General features: G+C 41.7%; 2 protein-coding genes across 2 annotated transcripts in view; one reads left to right on the top strand and one right to left on the bottom strand.

The window, feature by feature from the left end:
• PLG (plasminogen) overlaps positions 1 to 14,909 on the top strand; it is a 50,243-nt gene extending 35,334 nt beyond the window's left edge. Inside the window, exons 14-19 of the mRNA XM_005551498.3 lie at positions 395 to 515; positions 2,124 to 2,198; positions 2,645 to 2,785; positions 4,875 to 4,981; positions 13,745 to 13,890; positions 14,521 to 14,909. Coding sequence (XP_005551555.3) covers positions 395 to 515; positions 2,124 to 2,198; positions 2,645 to 2,785; positions 4,875 to 4,981; positions 13,745 to 13,890; positions 14,521 to 14,682 — 752 coding nt within the window. The 3' untranslated portion in view covers positions 14,683 to 14,909. The remainder of the gene's footprint in view (positions 1 to 394; positions 516 to 2,123; positions 2,199 to 2,644; positions 2,786 to 4,874; positions 4,982 to 13,744; positions 13,891 to 14,520) is intronic.
• Positions 1 to 18,359, bottom strand: part of LPA (lipoprotein(a)) — a 260,670-nt gene that overhangs the window by 230,353 nt on the left and 11,958 nt on the right. Inside the window, exon 2 of the mRNA XM_074036788.1 lies at positions 15,423 to 15,489. The gene's annotated coding sequence lies outside the window, so the exon portion shown is untranslated. The remainder of the gene's footprint in view (positions 1 to 15,422; positions 15,490 to 18,359) is intronic.

Here is an 18,359-nt window from a genome sequence, read left to right as displayed (position 1 = left end):
ATGGTGATGGTGATGATGATGATTATGGGAAGGATGACATCGTGTTCTAAACATACTGCATGGAGTCAGAATAACAATGACAAATAACCATTTGTCCCAATCAAGGTCTTCTCAGAAAAGATCTCATTCTGATGCTAAACTACACCAATTTGTTTGATCACTTCTCCAACAAAGTAATTATAAAGTGCTTTTATTTTCTTGAAAAGAGAGGGTCCTGTGTTGTCTACTACCACTTTTGAAACTTAGAGAAAATATTCCAAAAGATGCTTATGATTTTACTATTTAGTTTGGCCTTTGAGATGTCAAAAACTCAGGGCTTGGAATTTGTCTCGATTTACACCACAAAATTGCTACCTTGTCTCAAATGGGATTTCTTTCCCACCTTGTGCCACAGCGGCCTCTTCATTTGATTGTGGGAAGCCTCAAGTGGAGCCGAAGAAATGTCCTGGAAGGGTTGTAGGGGGGTGTGTGGCCTACCCACATTCCTGGCCCTGGCAAATCAGTCTTAGAACAAGGTAAGAACAGACCCAGAAATGATTTATACTGTCCCTCCATGTAAGCCCTGCAAAACCCTTCTACATTTACACAAAACCCACACAGCTAAGGCATCAGTACCTGCCTCTAAGTTTTCTGAAGGGGGAAAAAAGCTACAAAAATTGAAATATATATATATTTATATATATTATATATATATTATATATTATATATAAATTAAATATATATATAAAATATATATATTTTTATAGGTTCTCTACTGTGAAAATGGCCAAAATTGCTGTCTTTTTCTTGATCTGGGCAGCTCCATCAAAATCTGTAGGCACAGTGATTTACACCAAGTTCCAATATTGCTGGAAAATATTGAAGATGCTTCGAGGATTTCTATGGATATCCACTGTCTCATTGTCAGATGAAAAGAGAGGGAAGTTTTTAGAAATGTGACACTTTCTGGGTTGGGAGAGCAAGGACAAAATTATCTACAGTCTATCACAGGCACAGATTTTTTTTCTTTGGACACTTTTGTGAATCATTGACTTCAATTCAGAGGTTACTCATCCATTCACAAACATAAAAAAATTCTAGATCATGATCCCCATAAATTAAGAGTGATCAGTCCAATCCCAGGGAACCGGGACATTTTGGGTATTGTTTCAGTGGAACATGCCTTTCATAAGTTCTGTTTTTTTGGGTATCTCTTAGGAAGCATGCGTAGGAAACAGGCCCATCTGCCTGCCTGTTTGCTTCCTCATCTCATTTCTACACCAGGACACCTGTGCTCAATTGCTGTTCTCCCGTAAAGAGACTCCTTTCCATAAGTTTGTGAAATGCCATCGACAAACCTGATCGCATTGCATTTCACTCTGCTGTTGAGTTGATTTTTCTTTATCGTTTGCTAACTCCCTGCTCTACAGAGCTTTCACATTCCACATAGCTCAGATTCATTCCTTCCTAAACTGTGTGGTGGTCTACATCCTCACTGACTTATCAACATGCTGTCATCATGCACTTCCTGTCTCTATTCCTCTTCATTACAATCTGGTTCCAAGTGGCTCACACCAGTATTCTGAGCTATTACCTGCCCACACAATCCTAGAAAGTAAGTGATTCAGGAAACATTCCTCAAAAGTAAAGTTCCTCAGGTTAGATGAGAAGACCCCCATGAGTCACTGTTGTTCAGAATCACATCTGGCTCCCTGAAGAGTGATTCATCAGACTTTGCATAGATCTTGTCGTAAAAATGAAAGAGACCTTGGGGGAAGGTCTTGGGCTGGTCGCTTCTGTTGGAGTCCTGGGCTGTGGGGTGGAAGTCACTACTGTAGAGCTTCATGCTGAGTCACTTAGCTTTGCTCTCCTGTAGACAGGCTGTGCCTGTGCCTCCCCAAAGCATCAGAAAACGTGGCATAGATGGGCCCTTTTGAAAAATCCCACTCCTGGAGCACTGGTCAAAGTTACTACCGTCCTGATGCTGGGTTTACAGTCCTTTCCTTTGGGAATATGAACATGGTCAAAATTAAGTGAACGTGTCAGAAAGACACGTTTTCTGTATGTTTTCTGTATGTTTTCTGTACAATGGAGCAGAACAAAGTATCAATTTGACTAAAATTTGAACTAAATCCTCTTTCTAGGCTTGGAATGCACTTCTGTGGAGGCACCTTGATATCCCCAGAGTGGGTGCTGACTGCTGCCCACTGCTTGGAGAAGTATGTTTAGGGGACAATTGACATGAGGTTTTGTCTTAAATACTTTTTCCTTCCCTCTTTTCCCTCCTTTCCTTTCTCTCTCTTCCTCCCTTCCTTTTCTGGCTGTGACACTAGGGACCAGGCCAGGGAAATCAGATAAGGGAGAAAGGAAGGGTTTCTAGAGAGAAAACTGCAGAGGAAAGACACAGTACAGATGATTTTGTGGGCCTGAATAAACTGCAGAATAGAACTGTTCACTACCATAGGCATCAGTCTCTACCCAAACAGCCTGAGAACATTCCTTAACTGCCTATTTCGAGCAAATAATGAATTTTGCTTCTTGCCACTCAGAAGTCACTAATTCTACGTAGCCAAGGGTGTCAGGGAGACAGCATCAAGTTCACAGCACAGAGGTTACCTGAAGGGGCCGGACCGTATTTTGCTCTTGACATCCTCATCTTTTCTAGGTCCTCAAGGCCTTCATTCTACAAGGTCATCCTGGGTGCACACCGAGAAGTGCATCTCGAACCACATGTTCAGGAAATAGAAGTATCTAAGATGTTCTCGGAGCCCGCAAGAGCAGATATTGCCTTGCTAAAGCTAAGCAGGTACTCGCTCACCTGTGGTCTTCACCCTATGCTGGTGAAGATAGTTGCTTTATGTCTGGGTTTTATGGGTCATGGTCACTGCATGGCAGTGGGGAGGGGCTGTCTATCACATGAAAGGCTCAAGGGCTTTGGGGACAGCATCAGTCTTCCACCCCGGCCCTGCCACATGCTAGCTGTGCTCTTGAGAAAGGCAGCAGGACTCAGTTTTCTCATGCGGAAAAAGTTGAAATATGAGGTACTGTTACCCCTAAAACTCACTTAATGTTCACCAGTTCATCCACATTCATGATGAGAGAACGATGCAGTTATTCCAGGATGACAATTCTCCTTTCATCATAATATGTTTAAGAGAATCAAATAAGACTGTACTTATTTCAAAGCACTTGAAAAACCACAACATCGAGCTGGGTGTCTGGTGTGGGTGCCTGTAATCCCAGTTACTTGGGAGGCTGAGGCAAGAGGATCACTTGAGTTCGAGTTTGAGGCTACAGTGAGTTATGATCATGTCACTGCATTCCAGCCTGGGAGACAGAGTAAGACCCTGTACCAAAACAAAAACAAAAACAAAAACAAAACAAAACAAAAAAAAAACTTCACAATGTCAAAAAAATCACAAATACAATTTATAAGTGCAAATTACATTATTATTGTCTTCTTTGATTTGATTTTCTCTTTCCTGTTGAAATGTTGTTTCATTAAGCCTGACAAAGTGATACGTTTGCTTATGTCACTTATTAAGTTAGTGCTGTTTGGAGTCAGATACTAGCTGAGTCAGCTAAGAAACAGCTATTTGTAGGAGAACAGCTAACAAACAGATTTGGGACAGGTGACAAGGCATGCAGGGTGCTCGCTGTGCTAGCAACTCTGGAAGACAGGGTGTCGGCATGGACAGGGATGAGCATGGCCTGGATGGGAAGGCACGGGGCAGGAGCCTGAGCTGCTCTCCTGGACCTGGCCACAATCCCGGGGCAACTTCTCTGGGTCTGTGAACTGAGGGGTGACGTCCTGGGATGCTCTGACACTCCAGAAGGAGAGAAGAGCCTTTCCAGCTCAGCCTTTATAAACAGTAGCTGATCTCCTTTGTGCTCTCCAGTGTCCTCCCCACCCAGCAAATGTGCAAGTAGAAAGTTCCTCATGGTCCTCAGAGAGCTGTGGTGTTCTGATGGTTTGAACAAGTAATTTGGAAATTTTGGGTTTTGGAGTTCTCTGATAGGCTGATACATTTCAAGTCTAGAGTTCCCACCCCACATCCCCACTCTCCAAGAGCCTAGGGCATTTAGTGTTCCACCAGGGAACCCATAGAGTGAGGACGTCTGCACGACAGGCTGGGCCTTCTGATGATGCTCAAAAGCAGAAAGTGTGCCTGCTTCAAAGTTGGTGACAATGATGATTCGTGATCAGAATAGGGCATTTCTCATTTCCAATCTTTTATCCCCTTGAACTTACTAAAGTAGAATCAGGTCTAAAAACCAGAGCTCTAATGTTTGAGAGTCCCTGGGACTCTAAAGTATATGAATGTTCTTTGAACACAATACCATTTTGTTCAAGCAAGAGGCTTATTTCCAATCTTCTTTCATTTGGTATCAAGTATTTTACTGTATTCTTACAACTATGGTGTAGCAACTTTCACTGAGGAGGAAGTGGAGGATCCAAGGATGGAGCAAGTTGCTCTGGGCACACAATGCATTTGCAATTTTACAGCCTCTTGGTGGCATCTCAGACACTCCATGGATGGATCAATGCCCTACTTGGTTAATATGAAAGGACGCACTCGGCATGAGATTCCAGTTGTGCACAGAATATGCATGAGAAGTGCACCTTTGTCATCCCTACTTTCAAAGGTGAAGGCCACCAGCAGTATCTTGCATGCAACTGATGCCTTTCAAATGAAACCTTATGTCTGTGTAGTCCTTAGGCAAACATAGGCAAATGTGAGGGTGAAACGCTGTGTTCTACGTTGCTCTGTGTCAGTGAAGCAAGGCAGTGCCAGCTCAGAGGGCTCCGGGGCCTCAAGGCAGGGATGGCTGGTTGTGGGTGTTGCAGCTGCCAGCAGAGCAGTCAAACATAACTGCTGATGCTTTTCTTTCAGTCCTGCCATCATCACTGACAAAGTAATCCCAGCTTGTCTGCCATCCCCAAATTATGTGGTCGCTGACCGGACCGAATGTTTCATCACTGGCTGGGGAGAAACCCAAGGTGAGATAAATTCCATTGCCCACATAATGAACAGGTTTTGACCTACAGTCCATGTGACAAAATGAGCATTTAGGAGCAAGCTGTGCAAATTCCTATCCACGAATGTGGTCCACCCACTCCTGATTTTGCCTGGGTACCTATGTCTTAATCAGTCTTCAAGGTACATAGTCAAGGGGAGGAAAATGGTGTCTTTGAGTCTCTCTCTCTTTTTGTTTTCAGAATGTTTTTATTTTAATTAATTAATTTTTAACTTTTATTTTAGGTTCAGGGGTACATGTGCAAGTTTCTGGTATATGTAAACAGTGATTTGTCGTACAGATTATTTTGTCACCTAGGTACTAACCCAACACTTAGTATTTCCTGCTCCTCTCCCTCCTCCCACTCTTCTCCCTCAAGTAGACCCCAGTATCTGTTGCTCTCTTCTTGGTGTCCATGAGTTCTCATCATTTAGCTCCCACTTGAAAGTGTGAACATGTGGTATTTGGCTTTCTGTTCCTGTGTTAATTTTCTAAGAATAATGGCCTGAGCTCCATTCATGTTCCTGTAAAAGACATTACCTCATTCTTTTTTATGGCTATACAGTATTCCATGGTATACATGTACCACATTTTCTTTATCCAATGTGTCACTGATGGGCATATAGGTGATTCCATGTCTTTGCTACTGTGAATAGTGCTGCAATGAACATTTATGTGCATGTGTCTTTAGGGTAGAATGATTTATATTCCTCTGGGTATATCACCAGTAATAGGATTGCTGGGTTGAATGTTAGTTCTGTTTTTAGCTCTTTGAGAATCACCATACTGCTTTCTACAGTTGTTGAACTAATTTACAGTCCCACCAACTATAAGTGTTCTCTTTTCTCTGCAACCTTGCCAGCATCTGTTATTTTCTGACTTTTTAGAAATAGCCATTCTGGCTGGTGTGAGATGATTTTTCATTGTGGTTTTGATTTGCATTTCTCTAACCATCAGTGATACTGAGCTTTTTTCACATGCTTGTTGGCCGCAGGCATGTCTTCTTTAGAAAAGTGTTTGTTAGTGTCCCTTGTCCACTTTTTAATGGTTTTTATTTCTTGTAAATTTGTTTTAAGTTCCTCATAGATGCTGGATATTAGACCTTTTTCAGGTGTATAGTTTGCAAATATTTTCTCCCATTCTCTAGGTTTTCCATTTACTCCCTCGATAGTTTCTTTTTCTGTCCAGAAGCTCTTAAGTTTAATTAGATCCCATTTGTCAGTTTTTGCCTTTGCTGAGATTGCTTTTGGCGTCTTCATGAAATCTTTGCCCGTTCCTATGTCCAGGATGGTGTTGCCTAGGTTGTCTTCCAGGATTTTTATACTTTTGGATTTTACATTTAAGTCTTTAACCCATCTTTAGTTGATTTTTGTATATGGTGTAACGAAAGGGGTCTAGTTTCCATCTTCTACCTACGGCTAGCCAGTTACCCCAGCACCATTTATTGAATAGGGAGTTATTTTCCCATTGCTTGTTTTGTCAGCTTTGTCAAAAATCAGATGTCTGTAGGTGTGTGGCCTTATTTCTGGGCTCTCTATTCTGTTCTATTGGTCTATAAGTCTTTTTTGTTTGTTTGTTTTTGTTGTTGTTTTTACCAGTACCATGCTGTTTTTGTTACTGTAGCCCTGAAGCGTAGTTTGAAGAGAGGTAATGTGATGTCTCCAGCTTTGTTCTTTTTGTTTAGGATTGCCTTGGCTATTCTGGCTCCTTTTTGGTTCTATATAAATTTTCAAAATAGTTTTTCTTTTAATAGTGCTGTGAGGAATGTCACTGGCAGTGTGATAGGAATAGCAATGAATCTGTAAATTACTTTGGGCAGTATGGCCATTTTAATGATATTGATTCTTCCAATCCATGAGCATGGGATGTTTTTCCATTCATTTGTGTCATCTCTGATTTCTTTGAGCAGTGTTTTATAATTCTCATTGTAGATATCTTTACCTCTCTGGTTAGCTGTATTCTTACGTATTTTATTCTTTTTGTGACATTTGTGAATGGGACTGTGTTCCTGATTTGCCTCTGGGCTTGGCTTCTGTTGGTGTATAGGGATGCTAGTGATTTTTGTACATGATTTCATATCCTGAAACTTTGCTGAAGTTGATTATCAGCTGAAGGAGCTTTTGGGCTGAGACTATGGGGTTTTCTAGATATAGAATCATGTCATCTGCAAACAGGGATAGTTTGATTTCCTCTCTTCCTATTTGGATGCCTTTTATTTCTTTCTCTTGCCCTCAACATTTGCTTATCTGAAAAGGATCTTATTTCTCTGTTGCTTAGAAAGCTTAGTTTGGCTGGGTATGAAATTCTTGGTTGGATATTTTTTAAGAATATTGAATATAGGCCCTAATCTTTTCTAGCTTGTAGGGGTTCAGCTGAGAAGCATGCTGTTAGCTTGATAGGGTTCCCTTTGTAGATGACCTGTCCTTTCTCTCTAGCTGCCTTTAACATTCTGTCTTTCATTTTGACCTTGGAAAATCTGATGATTGTGTGTCTTGAGGATGATCTTCTTGTGTAGAATCTTGCAGGTGTTCTCTGTATTTTCTAAATTGACTATTGGCCTCTCTAGCAAGGTTGAAGAAGTTTTCATGGACAATATCCTGAAATGTTTTCTAAATTGTTTACTTTCTCCCTGTCCCTTTCGGAAATGCCAGTGATTTATAGATTTGACCTTTTTACATAATCCTATGTTTTTTAGAGGCTTTGTTCATTCCTTTTCATTCATTTTTCTTAAGTTTTGTCAACTGTCTTATTTCAGAAAGCCAGTCTTCCATTTCTGAGATTCTTTCCTCAGCTTGGTCTATTTTGCTATTAATACTTGGATTGCTTTGTGAAATTCTTATAATTTGTTTCTTAGCTCTCAGCTCTGTCAGATGCATTAGGTTCTTTTTTTACACCAGTGATTTTGTCTTTCAGCTTCTATATCATTTTATTGTGATCCTTAATTTCCTTAGATTGGATTTTGTCATCCTTCTGGATCTTGATGATCTTCACTCCTATCCAAAATCTGAATTCCCGTTCTTTCATTTCAGCCAGCTCACCCTTGTTAAGAACCCCTGATAGGGAACTGGTGTGGTTGTTTGGAGGATATATGGCACTCCGGCCTTTATGTTCCTTTAACTGCAGTGTAGGTTGAATACAGCCAATAGACTTGTTCTTTGGATGTTTTTACAGGACCAAAGCCTTGTGCAGGGTCTTTATTTGTAGTTAATTTCTTGTCTTTGGTTTCATAGTGGGGTATGTTAGCAAGGTATTTTTGGTGTTGAAGCTTTGGGGTGTGATCCATTTTTTATTTGTATATTTCCCTTACACCTAAAGCAAGCAAAAAACCAGGAAAGGTCTCTGAGTCTCTTAACCCATAATTTCAGCATTCATATTGCTTCCCTAGGTAAGTGGGGTTTTCACTCAGCCGTCAAGTTAAGAGTGTTAGGTTATTTTTCATGTGAAATTAGCCAGACTGGGTTTCTAAACATGGTGCAAAACATTAACAACAAAAGTTACAATTAAACTACTCTTCTTCCAAAATACCCATATGTCTAATACGTATGGGATGGTGTTAAACAGGGGGCTTACAGCTCGGGGAGAGGTAGACAGGTCCCACGGCCCCAAGTCTAGGATGACATTTGGTATTGGTTGATGGGTGTGGGTGAGAACAAGAGAGGGAACATTTGTGCAAGATGTGGTATCAGCACCTGTAATACATTTTAGGGAGTCCTTCTTCTCTTTGCAGTATGCCCTGACAATAATTATATCCATCAGCCTAGCCCCCTTGGCCGTTGAAACACTAAGACTGTCTTAGGATCCCTGCTTCAGTTTCTCAGAGGTGCTGGTGAGGGCATTAGGAGTCTGAAGACCTGGAAATGCGTTCTGACTCTGCCACTAGCCAGACAGACCTGAACTAGGCATGTTACCTCTTTGTACCACTCGGCTCTAACCCCTCATTCAAAAACCCAGAATTTTCAACTGGTGTTTTTCACATCACCCTTTGCATAAGTTTTCATTTGAAGAAAGGTTTGTTTTTGTTTTGGTTTTGGTTTTGGTTTAACCAAACGTTTAAAAATGAATGGTCTAGATGATTTCAAAGTTGGCTTTCCTTTTTCTGTGCTTTTCTACTATTTAAAAACTTCACCTCCTTGATTTCTTGATCTCTCTTTCTGCACTGCTGGGTCTGGAGCATTGAGGTCAAGTAAAAGGAACCTTGTCAAATGAGGAACACCTATGGGTGTGCCAGGCTGCTCCCAGTGTTTTGCATTTTTAAAAATTTAAATGCTGCAAACCTCTATGAATTAGATATTATTGTTCCTAGTTTACAAATGAGGAACCTGAAGCTCAGAGAAGATGTGGGATGGTACAGACAAACCTGAATTGGAAACCTGGCTCCCACTTACTGGCTGTCGGGACTTAGAAAACTCATAAAGCATGGTGTCTTAAGCCTGTAATCCCAGCACTTTGGGAGGCCAAGGCGGAAAGATCATGCGGTCAGGAGCTCGAGACCAGCCTGACCAACATGGTGAAACCCCGCCTCTACTAAAAGTACAAAAATTGGCCGGGTGTGGTGGCGCACCCCTGTAATCCTAGCTACTCAGGAGGCTGAGGCAGGAGAATTGCATGAGCCTGGGAGGTGGAGGCTGGCTGCAGTGAGCCGAGATCGTGCCACTGCACTCCAGGCTGGGTGACAGAATGAGACTCCATGTCAATAAAAAAAGAAAGAAAGGAAAGAAAAAGGAAGACAGAAAAAAGAAAGAAAGAAAGAAAGAAGGAAGAAAGGAAGGAAGGAAGGAAGGAAGGAAGGAAGGAAGGAAGGAAGGAAGGAGGGAAGGAAGGAGAGAGAGAAAGAGAGAGAGAGAGAGAAAGGAAGGAAGGAAGGAAGGAAGGAAGGAAGGAAGGAAGGAAGGAAGGAAGGAAGGAAGGAAGGAAGGGAAGGAAGGAAGGAAGGAAGGAAGGAAGGAAGGAAGGAAGGAAGGAGAAAGAAAGAAAGAAAGAAAGAAAGAAAGAAAGAAAGAAAGAAAGAAAGAAAGAAAGAAAGAAAGAAAGAGAAAGAAAGAAAGAAAGAGAGAGAGAGAGAGAGAGGGAGAGAGAGAGGGAGGGAGGGAGGGAGGGAGGGAGGGAAGGGAGAGGAGAGGAGAGGAGAGGAGAGGAGAGGAGAGGAGTGGAGAGGAGAGGAGAGGAGGAAGAGAAGAGAGAAAGAAAGAAAAGTCATGAGCTCTTGTTGATTGCTTCCTCAGCTGAAATGGGGGCTGCAGGCTGTTGGGGGAGAAACAATAAGAAAGTGCATCAAGCACCAAGCACATGCTAAGCACTCCATCATGGCAGCTCCTGATAATAATACGGAATAGAGTTGTATCTAACATGACTCTTTCTTGCAAGTGACAGAAAATCCAACTTAAGTTGGATTAAGCAAAAAAGGGAAATTCTTAGTGAACTGAAAATTCTGCAGGCTCACATCATGGCTCCAGGCCCTGTCCAGCCATGGAGTAGGCATTATTCTTGGGCACAAAGGTGATATTCTCGTGGCTGCAGATGCTGTGGTGGCTCTGGCTCTGCCAGGAAAGAAATAAGGAAAGCCACTCTCCCCATTACACAAACAATAGTTTTCTAGCTCTGAGAGGTCGAACTTGTGTCACCAGCCAGGCCCTAAACCCATCACTGATTAACTCCAACTTACATCAGCTGTTCCATGCTGGAGGTGGACACAGGACCACACTCATACCAAGATGGGAGCAAAGGGTAGTTCCCTCAACAGGATTATAGGATAGAGTGTGATAGGCTGCTGGGCAGCCAAAAAGCAAACAGATCCTCTACAATGCCTCAACTGATGAAAGCACGAAACTAAAATCATAAAGATCTGTGTGTGAGTTCTGGCTCTCCCACCTTCCTTGTGAGATTGAGCAGTTAATCTCTTTTAGCTTCAGTTTTCTCACCTGTACCCACATATAAGGTCATTGTGAGGATTAAGGTTATGCCTTATCATCATCACCATCATCACCATCCATATTGCAACCACAACTACCATCATCATCCGCTCAAACATCATCACCACCACCACCACCATCACAATTATCATTACCACCACCATCACCATTGTCACCCTCAACATCATCACCATCATCACTATCATCACCACCACCATCATCATCACTACCACTACCATCACTGTCATCATTCCACCACCATCACCATTAACATTACCATCACCATCACCACCACCACCACCACCATCATTACTGCCATCAGCATCACCATCACCATCATTACCACCATCACCATCATTATTATCAACCATCATCACCACCATTCCACCACCATCATCACCACCACTATCAACTTGATAGTCATTATGATTACTACCACCATTAGCATTATCATTACCACCACCACTACCATCACCATCACCATCACCACCACTGCCACCTCTATGATCATCACCACCCACCACCATCACCATCACCATCATTTCACCACCAGCACAATTATCATTACCACCACCATCACTACCACCCTCATCACAACCCTCATCATCACCACCATTCCACCATCACCACCACCATCACTATCATTATCAACAGACATCACATAACCAGTTTGTAGCTGGGTCTTGAGTGCAGAGCCCACTCACTGTTTCTTCAGTCCCACCACCAATCACCAGGATGAGTCACAAAACATAACTCAGGCCTGTTCATCAATTTTCTCCATGTCAATAATAACAATGAATCAGTGGGTGTTCTCAGCTTCTCAGAGGGAGGTTAAAGTTCTCCTGCTCTTCCCTTCACGTTTCCAGATGTTCCCTGACTTGGATGTTCCAAACGCAGAGTTTGGAGGTGTTGAGGCCAAGGGGTTTTTCCAGGTCAGCCGTCATCTGCAATCACTGAGCTGATCCTGATGCTGGACTTTCCCTGTTGCCCTCTCCCCAAGGCCCCATCAGGGAGGACTTCAATCCTCAGGTCACCTGTGGCCTTCCGGCCCTCAGAGGTGCCATCCCTACATCTACCACTCTACCACTGGAAGGCAGCACAACCACAGACTGCATCAATTTCCCTGCAACTCATGGTGGGGTTTCCCCCTTATCAGGGTGTTTGCCTTACTCAGAGAGCAGATCCCAGAGCAGTGACACCTAACTTAATTTTTAGCAAAATATTTTGAGAAGGGTGCTCCCTCACACATCTACACAGTCCAGGTGATGCACCCACTGCCCAGTGCTTGGTAGTCAAGAGGAGCTTCCTCCCTGCAGCTCTGCCCAGATAGGGCTGAGCTGGGCTCTGGAGCGAGGCGCTGGGACGAGCCTCTTCCATGCAGCTCATGTAAACTCCAGAATCAGTGTCAGTTTTCTGAACCCGAGACAATGATCTAAACACAGTCAAAGGCTTTGGGGAAAGAAAGAGATAGTGCCTCGGTTCTTGCCTGTGTCATGCTCGCAAAGCAAAGAGTTTTGCAAAATTTCAATGAAACGTGGGCTTGCAAAATTGGAAAACTGGATTATTTGTGAGAACACTGAGACATCCCTGGGCATGTCTATCTGGAAAAAATGACATTTTCTCTGGCAATTTTACAGACATTCTATTTCAATTTGGCAAAGAAAATAAAGCAGTTTTTCACAAAGGCAGAAACACAACTAGAATGTTCACTCTCCCTAATTGTCAAAGAAGTGTAAATTGGAAAATGAATCGGGACAATTTCAACCTATTTGATTAGCTAATATTTTAAAAATCGAACACTCATACAAGTGAGGTGAAGTGATTGCTTTCTAGTGACACGGCACACCATCATACCCTTTTACAAATAATGTGGCAACGTCATTGGGAGACAGAAATACGTCTATGTAATTTACGGGAACTTAGGCTCAGAAAATATTAAGGAATAAGAATGAACTTTATGAACAAACATGTGGAAGGTTGGAAGCAAGAGTGGGGCCTTGGGGAGGAAACATTAGGGCAGTGACTCCACAGACCCAGACTCAAGCTGAACTACACAACCTCCTTATGCCTCAGTTTCCTCAACTGTAGAACAGGAATGATAAAAGTGCCTGTTTCACAGGACTGTTGCGAGGATTAAGTGAGATACAACATATTATAAGCTTGTGCCTGGAAAGGTTAATTCTTGGTAAATGATGACTATTCTTTTTATTACAATAAAATATACAAAACATAAGGTTTACTATTTTAACCCTTTTGGAAGGTACCATTGAGTGGCATTTAGTACATTCACAATGGTGTGCAACCATCATCATATTCCCAGAACATTTTCCTCATCCCCAAAGGAAACTTCATGCTCATTAAGCAGTAGCTCCCCATTAACATATTAGTTATGAAGATTGTAGAATTATACGAAACTCATGATACAACGTTGAGTGAAAAAATCAATATGTGAAATTTTGTGTTATGATATAATTAGTAAAAGAAGCATATTAAAAGGTCTGAAAAAAGAATATATAAAATAGCAATTGCATTTTTCAGACTCTACATTTTAAACATTATTCTTTATAGTTGTAAAAGCAAAAAGTAGAGGAACAACAATCAACTCCAAACCACCACGACAAAGCCCAGATTGTTAAATCCAGGTCTCAGGAACAGAGAATCATATGTGATGTTTACACTCTGCAGGGTCAGAGACCTCAGCGGCATTGGTTGCTGCCTTGTGTTCTGCAGCCTCACAAACAGACAGGAGGTCCAGCGCTGCTGCTCTGTTCTTCTGGAATTTCCTCCTGAACAGGTTTTGGGTGCAGTAACCATTTCTTTCATCTTTTTAAAAACAGGTACCTATGGGGCTGGCCTTCTCAAGGAAGCCCGGCTCCCCGTGATTGAGAATAAAGTGTGCAATCGCTATGAGTTTCTGAATGGAAGAGTCAAAACCACCGAGCTCTGTGCTGGGCATTTGGCCGGAGGCACTGACAGTTGCCAGGTAAGAAAAGATCAAGAGACCAAAGTTAGTCTTGTGCTCTCCCGTCTCGGTCTCAGCCCCTTAGACTTCATTCCCCAGGTGGCAAATTCAAGGATTTTCCACCGAAGACTCCTAAATGTTGCTCAGAAACTCCCTAGATCTGTCCCTGAATGCGTATTCAGATAATCTAAGGAGATGTCTTGGGGCTTGAGTTCGAGATCTGTAGCAAGGGAGTTTTAAGTGCCATAACTACCTCAGGTCACTCACCCTCCTGGGGTGTGCTGGTGGCCAGGGACTAAAGTGGTGACTTTTCTGGTAGGGAAGGAGACAGAGGGTACAGGACAGAGACCAACTGCACACACTTTACAGTGATGCCCAGGCTAGGCCAGTCTAAAGGAAACACCAACATAGGAAGGGATGTGTGCAGGATTCACAAGGGGTTTTTTACCCCCAGGAGAAACTAAGTGGTGTGGTTTTGCTGAACATATTTTGCTAAGTACTTAAGCACTGCAGATGCTTGAGTAATATGCTCATAGTCCCTTTCTGATTTCAATTACTGGGAAAATGTACATATGGATAATAGAAAGATGGCATCCCATAATAAAAGACTGGCAGCCTAACCCTCACATGGATTTTTCTCCCTCTGTATAGGGTGACAGTGGAGGGCCTCTGGTTTGCTTCGAGAAGGACAAATACATTTTACAAGGAGTTACTTCTTGGGGTCTTGGCTGTGCGCGTCCCAATAAGCCAGGTGTCTATGTTCGTGTTTCAAGGTTTGTCACTTGGATCGAGGGAGTGATGAGAAATAATTAATTGGACGGGATTACAGAGTGAAGCATTGACTCACCTAGAGGCTGGAACCTGGGTAGGGATTTAGCATGCTGGAAATAACTGACAGTAAACAAACGAGGACATTGTCCCCAGCTACCAGGGAAGCCAAACTTCAGCATTTTTTGTATTATTTTCTGACTGCTGGATTCTGTAATAAGGTGACATAGCTATGACCATTTGTTAAAAATAAACTCTGTACTTAACCTTAATTTGAGTTAATTTTGGTTTTGGTCTTCAACATTTTCATGCACTTTGTTCGTCACACCAATTTTAAATGGACAGACGGGGGGATATAGCTGCTTTTGATAAGGAACAGCTGCACAAAGGACTGGGCAGGCTACAAGGTCACAAAGGGGAGAGCCAAGAAGTCCGAAGAAGTTGTCCATGCGTTTACCTCATCAGCTAACGAGGGCTTGACACACATTTTTACTGTCTTTATTTCTAACACTGAGATGAATGTTTTCAAAGCTGCAACATGTATGGGCAGTCATGCGAACTGGTTCTGTTATTGGGAATGAAATCTGTCACTGACTGCTTGACTTGAGCCCAGCCCAGGGGACATGGAGCAGAGAGCTGTATACCATGGAGTGAATCGGGCCATGGACGTGTAACACAAGACCAGCTGAGAGTCTGAATGCTATTCTGGGGCACATGTGAGTCTAGGACTGGTGCCAAGAGCACATAAATGAACAACAAGCAAATATTGAAGGTAGACTACTTACTTCCCATTGTTAATTGCCTGCCCGGTTTTGAAACAGTCTGTAGTACACACGGTCACAGGAGAATGACCTGTGGGAGAGACACATGTTTAGAAGGAAGAGAAGGGACAAATGCACATTTTTTACCATTTAAAATGTTGTTACCAAACAAAAATATCCACTCAAAATACAATTTAACAATGTAACAGTCATCTTATACCAGAGAAATGCAGAGAAAAGCAAAACTGCAAGTGACTGTGAATAAAGGGTGAAAGTCTCAAGTCCTCAAAGAGCTGTGTTTATTTCCTTGACAAATAGATTACTTGTATTCAATTCCGATGTGCTTTAAGGATGAAGATGCTCATTTTACAATTAGCACACACTTCGTGTATATTGTCGCCTGTTCTCCTTACAGAAATGTTGTTCCCCATTGTGAAGGATTCCCTTTGGTACCAGTTTTGCCTGTCCACATAAAGTATTTCATTTTAAAAACTCAGCATAAAATACAGATTGCATCTGAAAACATATTGAATATAACATACAAAGCAGAACACACAAGTTCCACATTTCAAAAGCCTCGATAACAAAAAAGAAAGATCAAATCCCTTATTAGTCTCTGTAAAGTCATTTATAAAGCTCCTGCTGATCCTGTTAAGCATGGATATAATTGACCTTTCTTTTAAATTAAAACGTAAGCTCCTCCCCAAGACAACTCAAAGTGTCAAGATTGAATGGGAACTGTTCATGTTTTTAACTCTTGGCCACAGGCACCCACGGAACTGAACTTAACAAATATATGAAAAATATCCCTTCACTTTTAAAATCCTAAGACCCAGAAATCATAATCCATGGGATTTGTTGAGTAAAGAAGAGAATCTGTGGCTCTAGGTGTCCACTAAAGGAGAGCCAAAAATGTCCTGAATAATCTCAGGACCACAGCATTATTTTATGAATAACAGAACCAAGACCTCAGATTGTACAGCAGATTGGCCCTTATTGCTAGAATGGGGCCTAAACCATGCCTGGAACCCCAGATGCTACAGAGAAGGTAGAGGGGAGAGACTCCTGACCTGTTCATGCTGCAAAGGCATGCGGAAACCAAGGTGAGCAAAGGACACGAACGCTCACATTCTGTGGCCCAGGAACCTGTGATTCAGTCTCCTCATTAACAGGATTCCCAAATTTTCATCCTCCCTGCAATTTTTCGAATGTTCACTTATGGGCTTAGTCCCTTGACTGATAAGATTTGATGAACATTTCTGCACAAATTTCCCAAATCCTTGGTTTTCAAATCCTGCATTCTTGATGGAGCTGTTATGAGAATCAGGTGAGGGACTTCTCTCGTCTCTCTTTAGCCTAATGAGTCAGAGACCACTGCTCCAGTGCAAGGAAACAAACAAACAAACAAAAACAGGAAGAGCCGTGCACCTGAGAGGCTCTTTTTTAAGCCAGCTACATATTATGTGTTCCCAGAAACTTCAACAGTACCACAAATAGTCCTAACTCATCCAACATTATATAAAAATACTCTGGATAGATTGAAGTCTTTATACAACATTACAACAGCATAGCATAATGTAGCTGAAACGCACACATGCATCTCTGCAAGGACAGCTTTGCAAGGAGGATCAGCTCCTGGATAGCTCCTTCCACCTTTGGCAGGGGCCTCAAAGGTGAGAGCTGGAAACTGGGTTTTTTTTATTCCTGCCACACTTAAAAGAATGTGGACTGAAAAAACAAAGGAGAAAGTCCTTATGAAAGATTATGCAAATAGTTAGAGGAAGGTCTTCTGTTATTATTTAATAGCATAGCTGGTTTTGATCAAATACACATACCTAACTTCTGATGAAAACCCAACTCAAAGGTAACAGAAATCACTTCAGGCTCCTTTTTTGACTTGCTTTCAGACCCTAAACAGAGGTTAGTTAGCATTACAGCATTTAAGCTCTTCATTAATTTCTCTACTGAATTAACATATGTTTGGAAATGAGCTGCTGATATGAACAAAACCCAGCAGAAATGATAGAATAATCCAATGCAGTTTTAGAAGGGAATACACTAACAGGTTTCAGTAATTTAGCACGAAGTTGTTTTTTTAGAGTAAATAATCATGGATCACAATCAACGTGCTTAATTTGTAGTACTGTAAACCATACTCCTAGATTTTTTTCAAGTGTGGGGACTAGGTATAATTAATCTATCCAACTTTTCATTATGAAAATTCATAAACAGAAAAAAAATGAGAATTTGTGTAATTTAAATTTTTGTTGGTATAATTCCCCATGTTTATATATTAGTTGGATATCAGTTTTCCTTGCTCCCCTTTGGGACAATCCTGCACCACCCCACCACCCTTCACCAGCCACAGACAATCTCTCCCAGTTGTTTAACTTTAATGCAGCTGATGTGGTAGAAGAGTCCTGGTCTCAAAGGACTCCCTATTCCTCCATTTCTTCCTGATGAGTTTGCAGATCTGACCCCTGATTGAATCAAGAATGAATGCACCATTCTCAGTGTGTACACAGGCAGCAGTCAATGGAGTACAATCAAAGGGAAGAAAGATTTTCCTCAGGATTTTTGAAATATTAAAAACATTAGAGTTCCGTATCCTTAATTTCCAATTCATTATCAAGATTGCCTTTTATTTTTTAAGTTAGCTGTTAAATCATTTTTAAAGATTACACAGAAAACACAAGACTATGTGTCATAATTTAAAAAAAAAAAATCAAACAGTACGGAAGTCTCTGACAGGAAAGAGATGGCCCTCCGTTCCCTACCCATCTCCCCAGCTCATTTGTGTCCCCAGAGGACATATACTACATCTTTTAGTATACATTCTCATATTCATATTCTCTATCTTTTTTCATGAAAAATTTAAAACGGAAACTTAGAATTTCAGTAATGTTAATTTTTGTTGATATAACTCTTCATGTTTGTATATTGGCTGGATATTAGCTTTCC

The sequence above is a fragment of the Macaca fascicularis genome, chromosome 4 (assembly GCF_037993035.2).
Source record: "Macaca fascicularis isolate 582-1 chromosome 4, T2T-MFA8v1.1".
In the NCBI taxonomy this organism is placed as follows: Eukaryota; Metazoa; Chordata; class Mammalia; order Primates; family Cercopithecidae; genus Macaca; species Macaca fascicularis.
This window is presented reverse-complemented; position numbering and strand designations above follow the sequence as displayed.